Source organism: Gorilla gorilla, chromosome 20, assembly GCF_029281585.2.
Source record: "Gorilla gorilla gorilla isolate KB3781 chromosome 20, NHGRI_mGorGor1-v2.1_pri, whole genome shotgun sequence".
Taxonomy (NCBI): domain Eukaryota; kingdom Metazoa; phylum Chordata; class Mammalia; order Primates; family Hominidae; genus Gorilla; species Gorilla gorilla.
In genome coordinates this window covers 40726294-40740686 of record NC_073244.2, presented here as the reverse complement: position 1 = coordinate 40740686, position 14393 = coordinate 40726294, and the positions used below count along the sequence as shown (strand labels likewise).

At 34.6% G+C, this 14393-nt stretch overlaps 1 protein-coding gene across 4 annotated transcripts in view; it reads right to left on the bottom strand.

Moving 5' to 3' along the window:
* URI1 (URI1 prefoldin like chaperone) overlaps nt 1–14393 on the bottom strand; it is a 92832-nt gene that overhangs the window by 36962 nt on the left and 41477 nt on the right. For 3 of the 4 annotated variants that reach the window (XM_031004378.3, XM_031004381.3, XM_031004377.3), the window contains exon 2: nt 8397–8431. The exons of the other annotated variant lie outside the window; for it this stretch is intronic. In XM_031004378.3, coding sequence (XP_030860238.2) covers nt 8397–8431 — 35 coding nt within the window. The remainder of the gene's footprint in view (nt 1–8396; nt 8432–14393) is intronic. 4 annotated transcript variants of the gene reach the window in all.

The following is a 14393-nucleotide window of genomic DNA, read 5'->3' as shown; positions in this document are numbered from 1 at the left end:
TAAAGAGAGATGCAGCTAACATTCTACTAGATTTCTTCAACTTTTCAACGATGAGAAAACAGTGCAATGGATATACATAGTAAGCCTGGACAGAAAAATCTGTTCTACTGTTCTCTCTACAACAACCATACACATGTGTTTGAAGACTTGTCAGTTATCACAGGTGCCTGTTTCTTCACTCATTACTAATCTTTTGCTCTAAGAAAATGAGATGTGAATTCAAAGCAAAAAACCTTTAAAATTATGTAAAAACACATTCATCTAAGTTTGAAAGAAATATCCTAAAGTGCCTAGTTAATTTTTACTGATGAGTTTATATGTAATTTTTGTTCTTTTTATTTTCCAAATTTTCTATAACTAATATAAATTCCTATTACAAATCAAAGGAAAGGACCGTTTAGAAAAGATGTGATAAGTTTATAGCTGACTTAAGCTTTGAAAGTTTGTGCAAATTTCTACTTAAATCTTACCATAATTCATAGGTTTTGCTACTTTACACTTTCTATATTTTCTTTCTAAAGCACATTTTAGAAAAAAGTAATTTTGTGGGTTTTCTTAATTACAGTAGCAATTAAAAAACCCTTTTAGGTCACTGATCCCTATGAGAAACTAGAAAAACTCTAGGCTCTTCCCTGAGAGAAAGAACTCATATTTTACATATAGTTTCAGCAGAGGCCCAATCATAGATACCTCCGGGTTAAAGTTTCTCAAGAGGTTTTACAACAGTGAAAAATGGCAATCCTGGTTTTGAACCTACCAAATATTTAAAATCCTCAAAATTATCAACTGACTTAAAAATAAAAGAAAAATGTGAAAACCCTCACCAATTTGATCATGAGTTCAATATGAATTAGTAAAAAGTAAATTATAGGCATGCCTCCATTTTTCACAGCCTACATTTCTCTCAGGTCTTACACTGATACCCACCCCAATCTGTCTTTGGTATAGTGGAATCTGGACTTATAATTCTCAAAATAAGAACAAGCACTCAGGATTATCACCAAGTGATGCACTTCTCAGACAAGCACTGTGGTTGTTGCAATATTTACATCTTCATCCTCAAACAGGACTCTGTGCTTAAGAGTTTTATTGGATGTTACTCTTCACAAAAAAAAATGGAAAATGAAAAAAAAGTACAAAGAAGTACAGTTTTCAAACCTAATACAGTTGAGACAAAGATAAAAAATCATGACGTGTGCCCAAAGCAGTAAGCCCTAAGCCCTTTGCCTCAGTCAGATACTGGACTTGAGCTGGTCATGGGAAACTGAACCAAACCATATTGACACTGGAAACACGTCGTCATCAAAGACTATTCTAGGTGATGAAATGTGATTAGGGATTTTTTTAAATAACAGTTTAAAACTCTTCAGGGGAAAAAAAAACTCTCCTATAACATGTAAGTTTTCCTTTCATTTTCAGAAGTGCATTACATATTAAACTAGCTGGTTGCTTCCAAAAACATGATATAAAAGCTTGAGGACTCCTACAAGTAATAAATTCTAATTACAAGTTAAAAATCATTTAACTCTTTAAAAAGAGAAGGAAAAGAAAAAAGCATTTAGAGTTTGACCTTAGTCACATAAATACACATACAGAATTAAGAAGCTAGAGGGAATAAAAGGGAATGTTTTAAAAACAGGGAGAGAATTAGCTTCTCTTTACAATTATGAGTAAATTTATCTTTATTCCTTTCTTATTTCAACTTTTCCATAACTAAGCATGCATTCATTTTATATTCAGAATAAACATTTAAAAACCTAACTCAGATTTTAAAAAAAATTCCTTAAACATTCAACTTGAATCTTTTTTTTTGCCTCTTAATTTGCTTTGAAACATTACACACGAGTTCCAAACTCACTTAATCACTAGCGCATGTACTAACTCACACCATTTTTTAAAACTGTGCAGAAACTTAATGACAAGATTTGACATATATGATTCTTCCCCCTTATCCCTAAGACTTTCATAAACAACTACAGAAACTCCAACAACAAAAACATGCAAAATTTCCAGAAAGTTTGGAAGTTGTTCTCTGCTCCACTCAAGAGGAGGGGAAAAAAAAAAAAAAAGAAAAAATAACATAAAGAAAAAGCCCAAACAGAAGGCCCTCTACAAAACAGTGACTGAAAACTTTGTAGTCAGTAAAATACGGACTCTGAAAAACACAGTTTACAAATCTACCTAACACTGTAGAACAAAGTCATTGGCTTTTACAAGTTTTAAAGGTATGCAGATCAATATTTCACATATTATACATAATAAAATAAATTTTATATAGCATGTGAAGGCAACTCAAGAAAACAGTTTCAGGTATTCATATGAAATATACTGTAAACCATGGCATTGTTACAATGATATAGTTCAGTGCTTCTGTGCACAAGGAATGCCTCAAAAACATGAGACATATAGACAGATATACAATGTGTGCATAAAGCAGGTATCTCCATCCCGATTGATAGGAAAGAGTTAGCTCCAACAGGAAAAAAAAAAAAAGAGAGAGAGAGAAAATCAAATCTTCACCTGAGATTTTTACCTATACAGGTATGCTTTCTTGGTTATTTCCTACTATATACTTTAACTATAAATTCTAACGGAAGCTAGTTACTCTTTTCCTCTGAACAATTATTTTTGTCCAGTTTCCTTTGAAAAATAAAAAAACGTGGAGTATTTGCTTTAGACTCTCTCAAAACTCACATGCCAAAGTGTTTTGGAACTTTTATGTCTAAATTTAAAGTATTCTTTCCAAAATTAAACACCTGAACAAAGTATCTTCTTCTATATTTAAGTCTGCTTCATGTAATTTCAAAGATACCTTTACCAAAAATCCTTTTAAAATAAAGGAAGCAAGGCAATAAATTTTTTACAACTCACATGCATACGATTTACGATTGTAAGTAATGCCTAACATAAAGATGAACTGCCAGGCATCACATGTACTATTTCATTTCATTCTCACCAGTCAACATAAAGGACGGAGACTTCCTTTTTGTGTGTGTAGGACCTATTCAATAAAGTCATTGCAGTGCATTAAAAATGACCATTAATTCTTTTTCACACCTCCTCTCAACAGGTCGGTGTTATCTTCCCACCTTGTGAATCTGCGCTGGCCCTTCCTTTGACCAACATAACGTGTCCTTGCAGCTTCCATTCTTGCTGCTCTGAGATGCCCAGAGAAAGTAAGCTGGACAAAAGAGCACATGGAGGCAGAGGCTCAACCAACAGCACTAACCACCAGACTTGAGGGTGAGGCCATTCTGGACAACACAGCTGACCCAGCCACCAACTGGCTGCAGCCAAAGCAGTGAGCCCACACAAGACTAGCAGAAGAACCACACAGGTGAGCCCAGCTTAATATGCACACCCACTGAATCATGTGCAAGTAAATGGTGGTTGTTTCAAGCCACTAAGTTCTGCAGTAATTTTACTAAGGAGCAGTAAAATAACAGATATATCATCTTAGCAAGGATATATTTTGAGTTACAGAGCTATACTCTCAGTGATGTAGCAATTATTTATTTAAAAAAAAAAGAGTTCCAGGTCTCATTTAGTAATCCTAAAAGTTAAATGTCTGACATACAGCGAAATGTATGGAATGAGGTAAAGAGGAACTGTTAGTTAATGATACAGGGTAGGTATAGTATTAAATGAACAGGTACAATCTGATTTCATTTTTGTCCAAAAGGATGGGAGCCGTATATAAACATGTAGATGAATACACACACACAACACACACACATACATACACAAACACTTACATTATGCAAACCATTTCTGAAAAGATTTATGAGAAATTGGTAAAAAACTGCTGCTTCCAGAAAACAGAACTGAGGGGCCGGGTGCGGTGGCTCATACCTGTAATTCTAGCACTTTAGGAGGCCGAGGAGGGTGCATTGCCTGAGCTCAGGAGTTCGAGACCAGCCTGAGCAACACGGTGAAACCCCGTCTCTACTAAAATACTAAAAAAATTAGCTGGGCATGGCGGCATGCGCCTGTAATCTCAGCTACCTGGGAGGCTGAGGCAGGAGAATAGCTTGAACCCGTGAGGCAGAAGTTGCAGTGAGCCGAAACCATGCCATTGCACTCTAGCCTGGATGACAGAGTGAGACTCCATCTCAAAAAAAAAAAAAACAGTAAACAGAACTGAGAATTAGGGGACAAAGTTAGGAGGAACCTATACATCATTTACATCCTTTCACACCTCCTAAATTTTGAAACATGTAAATGTATTTTCTAATTAAATATTTTTTATTTAAATCTTAAGAAGTTAATATATAGTCTTTCTTGTCTCTTAAAGACATATACTGAAATATTTCCAGATGCAATGATATGGCTTAGATTCATTTCAAAATTGGAGGTGGGATAGGCAAAATAGTTTTTATGAAAAAGTCAAAAAAGAACAGATGTTGGCAGGACTGCAAAGAAAAGGAATGCTTTTACACTGTTAGTGGGAATGTCCAGCCACTGTGGACAGCAGTTTGGAGATTTCTCAAAGAACTAAACTGAACAACCATTCAACCCAGCAATCCATTACTGAATACAGACCACCCAAAAAAAAAAAAGCATTCTGCCAAAAAGATATATGCACCTGTATGTTCACTACCACACTGTTCACAATAGCAAAGACATGGAATCAATCCAAGTGCCCATCAACAGTGAACTGGATAACAAAAATGTGATACATATATACTATGGACTACTACACACTCATAAAAAAGAAGAAATATTTGCAGCAACATGGATGCAGCAGGAGGCCACTATCCTAAGCGAACTAATGCAGAAACAGAAAACCAAATACTGTATATTCTCACTTATAAGTGGGAGCTAACCACTGGGGACACATGGACATAAAGATGGGAACAAATAAACACTGGAGAATACAAGAGCGGTGAGAAAGGGCAGGGGCAAGGGCTGAATAACTGCCTACTGGGTACTATGCTATCTGGGTGATGGGTTCAATTGTACCTCAAATCTCAGCATCATGCAATGCACCTTTGCAACAAACCTCTACATGTACCTCCCAAATCTAAAATAAAAGTTAAAAAAAAATTGGAGGTAGGAGTAGATGGCAAGATAAGATGTTGAAATGAACAGTTTAGAGAAAATCATGAGTTGATGATTATCAAAGCCGACTGATGAGTACATGAGGATTCACTACTACTCTATCACCTTTCATTTGAAATTCTTCATACCAAAAAGTGATTTAAAAATATTAATGTAAAGCTGTAACAGTAATTCACAGAAACCCAACTCTCTCTCCATCATGACAAAAAACAGAATGAACACTAAATATTCACGAATATTTACAAAGCACTGGCTTTTTTTTTTATTTGTCTGACAATTAAAATTTTCAAAAGAGGTATATGGGCTCCTATTAATACTTATTGAGTGCCGGGCAGGGTGTTCTATAGACATGATCTCATTTGATCTTCACTACAACCCTGTGAGTTAAGTAGTATCATCATCACTTTACAAGAAAAAACTGAGACTCTGAGCATAATTGTTCAAGGTCAAAACGCTAGTAAATGACAGGATTCAAATATAGGTCTGTGACTCCAAATGCCATGCTCTTTAAGGAAGAATTAAAAAGAAAATTACAAATAATCCACAAACAAAATAATCAGCCACTAGTGGACCAAACAGTGGGAAGTATCCTCATAGTTTAAGGAGATAACAGTGTGTGGATTTCATAATACCTTATTTCCTGAGTTAGTTAAAAAGGATTATAAAGAAAAAAAGTTTGATTCAAAAACATTTTTTAAATCCTCACTAAACTAAAAATCATTATTATTAGCTCTAAAATAATGTACAAACTCTCATCCAATAGGCTTGAATCTTTCCTTTTTATCTGTTATTAACTAAACAAATATTATAAATTTCTTCGTTCACCAAAGTTCTAGGATTTAAATTAATTTTCTCAAAGATTTTTTTGGGTAGATCCTGTGGTCCCAGACCATTTTCACTCCTATTTTTCTACAAATATTTTTACTCCCTGTCCTACATTTTTTTTAAAACAAAAACCAATTTAGATTATTTCTGAACCTAGAATACATATACTTGTTCCTTAAAGAATCCCTTAAAAATTATACAAACAAGCATAAACATCACCAGCATAAGAACGCATTTTTCAAACCATACATTTTGTTCTTATTATACTGGTGCGTACTCATAAAGAATAGGAGCTTAACAGAAATTATATTTTAGACTAGGCCAATACCAAGGGTTAAGTAGGAATTAAAGCAACATGCTTTTAAAAGTAGTGTGTGAGACACCCTAAGAACGGCTCCAGCCTCTGAACTCCTTAGTTGCTTCATATCTCCACAAATAGCACAAAATTATCGTGATTTCCCTGTTATATGTCTGACTATGAATTCTTCTATGGCAGGGTCTTTCAATTCCAAACAGCAGCACAATACTGGCATATGGTAGAAACTCAACCATTGTTTGAGGAATTAAGAGAATGCAAAAATATCACAAGAATTCCACGACTCTCCCAAACAGCAATTTCCTTGCTTTCAGGGAAATGGTGACACTTTGGTTTCAATTTTTTGATATAATGAATTGATGAATTTACTGGCCATTCAGATTTGAGCAATATACCATGTATAGATCTTCATTAAAGGCAAAGAGAAAAGTCTGTTTCCTGAACCAAACCAGAAATGATTCAGAGGAAAATGCAAATTTTAACTGGAAAAAAATAATTTTTTTAATGTATAAAGTACTATATTACTTCAAGATATGTGTAGGCAAATATGCTAAGCTTCTACAGTTTAGAGGGTTTTAAAAAACTGAAAAGTGAAATTGAGGGTCACACGAACCTGCCATGAAGTAAATGTCACATTTCTGTCACTGCTCACTAGACTTGTGCACTACTAGAGTATTTGTAAACTAAAATGTTATATAGAAAATAACCACATATTTGGTCATTTACTCAAACATTTATCAAGTGCCTATTTTGTGCCAAACATAGCAGTAGGGGCTGTGAATAAAAGGATGAAAACGTGCCCTTATTCTTAAAGAACTCTAATAAGAATCTTACAAAACAAACCAGAAGCAAGTTACCATTCACCCATTTATGTAAACTAGCATCTATTTCCAGTGAATGCCTTTCTAATTTCCTGAACTTCTTACCAAAACCAATAGACAGAAGTCCACGTTAATAAAACTTCCTCTGGAAATTATTTGTAAAATGGGCCACTCTGACTAAATGTGCAGAGGAAAAAATTCTTTAGCCAACGACTTGTATTTCAAGTTTTAACCTGAACTGAATGTATAATGAAAGGTGAATGGTCCATTATGGAAATGTTGACACACTTACACCACCAGTGGAAGCAACTACAACGATGCATTTATTGAAAATTAATGAAGTCCTGAATTTTTACTTATAAAGTGGATATTATTAGTTTTAGATTGTTTTCTGCAAGCCAATAGTCAAAATTTAATATGATGTGTACAGATTGCACCAATTTTCACTCTTATCCACTGCCTGCAGCCTATGTGCATTTAAACCAAAAAACATTTGATATACACTAACTATAAATTATTTCCTTGGAGATCTCTCAGGCATGAAGAAAAAGCCTCTTAAAATAAATTTAAAATATTATATGCTTGATGGTGTATAACCGAAGGTTTAATCTCACCATTAAAGGGGCAGTTACCATGATTTTTGCAATAACCCTGCAGACAATAATCAAGACAGCTCCTGTTGTTCTCTCAGTAAAATCTTCGTAAGCACAGCATGGATATATTGTAATTTGATATCTGTAAGATCAACAGCTATACTTCATGACAACTCATAATATAAGATTTTATTCACCATTAAATCGAGCATTTTCCTCAGAAGCCAAAGGAAAGTGTTATTTACCAAACATGGTCCTATTAACTATAGATTAGCACATTAAAATAGATATGCTTTCTCCCTTAAAAAAAAAAAAGTACGGTCAATAAAACAAGCTCTGAAAAGTAGAAAATTAGATTTTTTTTTCAAACTTTGGGAAAACATTTCTGTGCCCTATTTCCATCATTATTTTAAAGTAACTGATTCCCATTATTTTTCTACTAAAATGTAAGAAATATCCCCAAAATAGAGCTATGTCACATTCAAAAATGTCTCAGTCTCCAATTCATAATGATATTAATATTATTCTTAGAAAAGAAAAGAAGGCACTTAGAATAAATACAAGTGGTAACACAACGTCAGGAAATCAGAAATGTGTAATTCAGAAAAGGGTCAAAGACAATATAAATTAGTATTAAAGGCATTCAAAATGGAGACTACTAGAAGAATTCAATTACTAGTCATACATACACACACACGCAAACAGTAAACACATTATTCGAACACAAGTAGGTTACCCCATCAGTATTTCAGAAGTGTAATAAAACCATCTTTCACTCACCAATGCTGGATTCTCTCTTGGCAGTTAGTGACCACCTGTCATGAAAACAGATAACTACTCATGAAAAAACAGAGCTATGCACAGAGCTACAAAAATCAGTGTATCTGAAAACTAGAACATTGGCTTTACAGATTTAATAGCATCTCAGTATACATTTTTATTTGTCAAATGCACAGAGATGTGAATGTTAGTTTTTAAGCAGCACACTTTATCATAACCCTCTAATGCAGGCTGATAACTGCAGAACAAATTACAGCTTTCTGATTCATACTTTGGTACAAAACCCGCTTCATAACTATTAGGTGACATATGATATAAGATAACTAGTATTTTGTACAATCTACAGACCTGTTTCCAATATTACATATTTTGTAGAATACGTAAATGTTATAAATAACAAGAAACCAATGTAACATCCACGTTTCGTCAGTTAAAAAAAAATGACAGTAGTGACAATATTTTATTTTGTCAGTATATCTCCAAACATTTTCACCTGTAATTTTTATTCTGACGCATTAAAAAATGAATTCAGTGATATTTTTCTACTACATTTTCAAGAAGAAATACTTGGGATAAGGAGATGCTCTGAACAGCTCATTTGTTCCCCAGTGAATTATGATAAAGACTGTAAGCACTTCACAGCCAGTTTAAACTATGTTTATAATACTAAAACAATGAATTTAAGTACAAAAGTTATTTGTTTTCCTTGGAGATATGTCAGTAGATTCTCAAAATGCTCAGAAAATAAGAAGACTAGACAATAAAGAAAAATGCAATTTAAAAAAAACACTATTTTTGAATGACAATTTAAGAATTAACACTGTTTTCAAGGATTGCTAATTATCTACTTTTAAATTACCTATTAATAAAAATTTTAAACAGCAGTCTAGAATACCATATACCATTTTAGAGACAGAGAAACTAGGGGATGAAAGCCAAAATGCTTAAGACTAGGCCATGAGAAAAAGACAGCAGCATTATCTGGTTTGCAAAACGCTGCTCTAGTTCACTGCTCTAAATACCAATATTGTCTCTTGTATATGCTCAATGTTTCACCATCCCCTCCCAGCAAAAAAAAAAAAAAAAAAAAAAATACACAAGATTTTTTTTTAGACCTGTCACTAAATTCCTCTATTATAACATTTAATTCCTGAAATAAATGTCCTCTTTTGGGACATTTTAAATACTAAGACAGAAATTCTGTACCAAAATACATGCTATAATCAGAAACCCAACCATACTACACATTAACTCAGCATAAAAAGTCCATTTTAGAATGAAGATCTCTCAGTAAGTATCAATCACATAGCAACACTTAATAACAGTGGCAATATATAATAGAGTACTGACTTTACATCTGGAAGAGCCAAGCTAAAACTACATCAATCCATTTCAGTTTCTGATTTGGCAGTAATTACAAAATAGACAAATAGAATTAAATGTAAATTGAAAAAGGAAAAAAATGCTCATGAAATCCTTTTCATAAAGTTCCTATTTAACAACCCCATTAAAAGATGAGACCCAAGAACAGTCAGGATGTTTTCCAATCCCAATGCATGTGTTTCCAAGCATGAAGAGAGCCAAAAGCACAGAAAGCAAAGCCCTGCAAACCATAAGAGCAGAATGTTCATTAACCTCTACATGATAATCCTTTCGTAGCTGCATATTAACTAGTTACACATTCATAATCATTTACATTATTTAAAGGACCTTCGAGGAAATCTTCTAAGCTATATCCATTAGTGATGGTGTTAAAGGTTATAGAAGATAGTCTACCTAATGTTTCCAGGAAGCCTTTTTAACTAATAAATATGCAAATTTGGCACATATGCTTTTTATGTTTAAGAAACAAGTCACTGGTAGAATGGCATGTGTTCTTGCCATCACTCCCCATAGTCTACCCTCCACTTTGTTCCGGCCATTCTTGCCCTGTTCCTTTTACTTCGCTTAAATAGTCTCCCTAGGAAGACAGACCAACAACAAAATCCATTTCACAATGTACAAGAGAAATTTTCACTACCAAAATGCTGCCTTACATTTTAAAGTCTTTATTAGTTACATATAATGTTTAGAATATCAGAGACTTCAAATAAGCACTATCCAAATGTAAACTAAAGAAGTGACATTTTGGAAATCAGAAATAAGGGGAAAGATGAAAGAGGTAGATATAAAATATATAGACTAGCCTTCTGATGGCATGTCTAGGTTATCTTTGTTTATATGATTTATGGTCCACCTACTTGCAGAAAAGATTTAAGCCCAAGCAGTTCTATTATATTTAGAGGGTTTTTTTTTTTTTTAGTTGTCTTCTATTTCACAGGAAGTTATTCAAAAGAAAAAATTAGTAAATTTTGGCCAGACGCGGTGGCTCACGCCTGTAATCCCAGCACTTTGGGAGGCCGAGGTGGGTGGATCACGAGGTCAGGAGATCGAGACCATCCTGGCTAACACAGTGAAACCCCATCTCTACTAAAAATACAAAAAAATGGCCGGGCATGGTGGCAGGCGCCTGTAGTCCTGGCTACTTGGGAGGCTGAGGTAGGAGAATGGCATGAACCCGGGAGGCAGAGCTTGCAGTGAGCCGAGATCACACCACTGCACTCCAGCCTGGGCAACAGAAGGAGACTCCATCTCAAAAAAAAAAAAAAAGGAAAAAATTAGTAAATTTCTACAACTTAGAAATTTTAGAAGGTGTTATAAAAGCAAATATTTTTCCCTTAAGTTAAATTATTCTAAATAATCTTATTTCTCCTGAAAGGGGACTCAGATTAATTAAGTATTAAATTTTTAAAGTAACCATAAGGCAGCGAGCCTTGTTCTACAAGCAACACTTGAAAAACACAGCAAAAGAAACAAAAACATTTCATTACTTTGTTGTCCTCCACAAAAGTAAGACCACAATGGAGGAACAAAACTAGTTTTTGTTTATTTTTTAAACCTGCCAAAACATGCAAATAGTGCCCCTGAAGAAAAAAAACTTATTGTATTATTTTCATTTTTCTTAAAAATAGTTACTAGGCTTCAACTTTAAAATAACTGAACTAGTAAATTCTTTAATATAACGACCTCGTTTACACTCAAGAATTTATAATAAAGTATGTACCTACATAGAAGTACAGCAGTAAGTCCACAGTAAAGAAAAAGAACTATGAGCTGATTTACCACTATTTAGGAGTCTTTACCAACAACCCAGTGGCTACAAAGTCTTATGGTATTCATTCTTTGCAACACAAAACTGTCTTTAACCTATGAGCAATAACAACAGGAGTATATGCCAACACTGCATGTGACAAAACGAACTGCAAACAGTTCAATGAAGGCGGTTTAAATCTTTATTTGGAGAGGAAACCTGTATTCAGAGATGAAGTAACTTACTTAATATTACACAACTGTCCAGGAACTGGTAAGAGATGAGACCAGTTTTAAAACCAAGTCTTTCTAACAGGGATTCTATCTAATCCTAAAGTGCACAGTCCCTATACTGGCCTGCTTCCAACCATCATGTGGCTTACTGGATAACAGCAGAAAAACACTGGTTACAGCTGCAGTCTTAAAACACTGACTGCTATTGCTGTTTCTCCTCCACTAGTTAGTTCCTCAGTCCCACACTCACAAATAAGACCTTGCCAATCATGTCAGTAAAAGCAAATTCTGTAAGCTTAAGTTCACCAATTCACTAACATTATAATCCTTATTTCTTCCAATGCCTCCTACAGCTCCTGACCCTTTCAGATGAAACAAGTATAAACACATTTCCCAAGCATCATTTACTAGTATATCTGTGTATGTTTAGGTGAAGGTAGACGGGTAATGTGCTAGCCCTACAATTACTATCACACCTCATCATATTTTTAAGACACTTATAAATTAATAGGGTTAGACACCTAGAAGGACAATGATGGACAGCCCATCCAAAAATATTTTTCTGTTCATTAGTGTCCACCTAACATACACACACATTTTGTTACCAAGGGTTAAAATAACATTTGGTAACTTTTAAGCTCCACACATTATATGGAAGACAGGAATAATAATTTCTTAGCTGTTGTTCCTCAGAAGCTGCTTTTTAAAAATTATTTTATAAACGAGAGCAGTAACATGCAGTAAGATCTCCAGTACTTAAAATTTTTATTTGTGCTATTTATATTGGTGACAGACCACAAGAGGGCATAAACCTATGAGTTTCTAAGGCAAGTTAAATACAATGCCACACTAAAACTAGACTGGAACAGAAAGCCTAAAAGGTCAAGAGTACTTCTTCATCTTTGATACTTTTCTCAAAAATGCTTCACTTCTAAAACTTGTCTCACCATACTGCAATTTTAAATTCTTCCTGTATGGGTTAATGCATAATATAACAGTTTGGGAACTGTGCTAATCAGAGCTGTCTAAATTTATATAGTTTGCTTCTCCTGCTAGACTGTGGCTTCAAGACAGATCTTACTATTTTGGTTTTAAAGCTGCTGAGTCAAAAAGAAAATAGTATCAGTGGGAGCTGAAGCCAATGGATACTGGACATACATGTTATGTGACAATTACTTAAAAGCTGAAAATAATTTCTTAAAAGATAGATTTGTCAAGTAGATGTATAAATATCATTACCAAAGTATACAAATAGTGTACTTTCAACAAAATTTACAAAAATTACAAATCTTTTAAGTAAACCCCTTTGCAAAGAAGAGAGGAATTGACTACAGGTTCCTAACAGAAAAAAATGCAATAAGCACTGGGATAAACTGTAATAAATTGAGTGTTGCTGTATAAAAACCACAATAGCCTGAGCAGAGTGGCTCATGCCTATAATCTTAGCATGTTGAGGCCCAGGCCAGTAGATCACATGATGCCAGGAGTTCAGACCAGCCTAGCCAACATGGTGAAACCCCGTCTCTACCAAAAATACAAAAATTAGCCAGGCGTGGTGGTGCATGCCTGTAATTCCAGCTACTCAGGTAGCTTGAATTGCTTGAACCAAGGAGGTGGAGGTTGCAGTGAGCCGAGATCACACCACTGCACTCCAGCCTGGGAGACAGACGGAGACCCTGTCCCCAAAAATAAATAAATAAATAAACCACCATAAAAGTAAAGAAAACCATTTCAATTTTAAACAAATTATGTTCCAAATATGCTGCAAAGCAAAACTGCTAATGAAAGCTAAGTCCAATTATATGGAGTCACTTCTGAAAACACTTACATGTTCTTATTTAAAATGTTAGCTAAGATGGAATCAAAAGTCTCCTTAATCTTTACCTTTATGTTTTAGCCAGATTCCTCCTACACAGGCTTCTAAGCATTTTTTCCTGTATGCCAATCTAGTCTTGTTTTACACAAATATCGGACTATGTCTAACGTGCTCTGGCACTGTACATCTCCCTCCCTTGTTGGCTTTACCTAGAAACTGGGCTCTTTTTTTCTTTCAGTAATCATTACTATCTTAAGCATTCTATTACGGTTTTCTCCTATTGGAAATATTTTAAGAGTGGTGACACATACATTCTAAGAATGAAGATGTTTACATGTTTGGAGGGTTTTGGGGGTGACTTGAACTAGAGATCCAGGAACTCTAACTGTTCTGGCTGAAAGCTCCATGAGGTAGGGCCGTGTAGTAAACATAACATTTGCAATGAAACATATGAATATTCAAAATATAATAAATGCCTCACCCATATCAGTTCCAGTTTTGTCAAAAATGAATATGCCATAAACTTAAGAATAACTGTGTTTTCAGTGCTTTTCAGGCTTCTGAACAGCAGATAAGAAATTGTGACCTACATTTCTGAATCTGAAATACTGCCTGAATTCCACCTTGCATGCCCAGTTTTATCAGAGATTATCAATCATTTCTTCTCCATTCACATGCCTTCCTCGTAGAAACCCTGTCCTTCTCCCATAAAGAATGGGTAAAGAATCCCATTTCTCCGTCTGTAGCCACAATAAAGGGAGAGGATAGATACCTGCTGCTAACTGGACCAACCTCATTTACTTTGGACATCAGAGCCT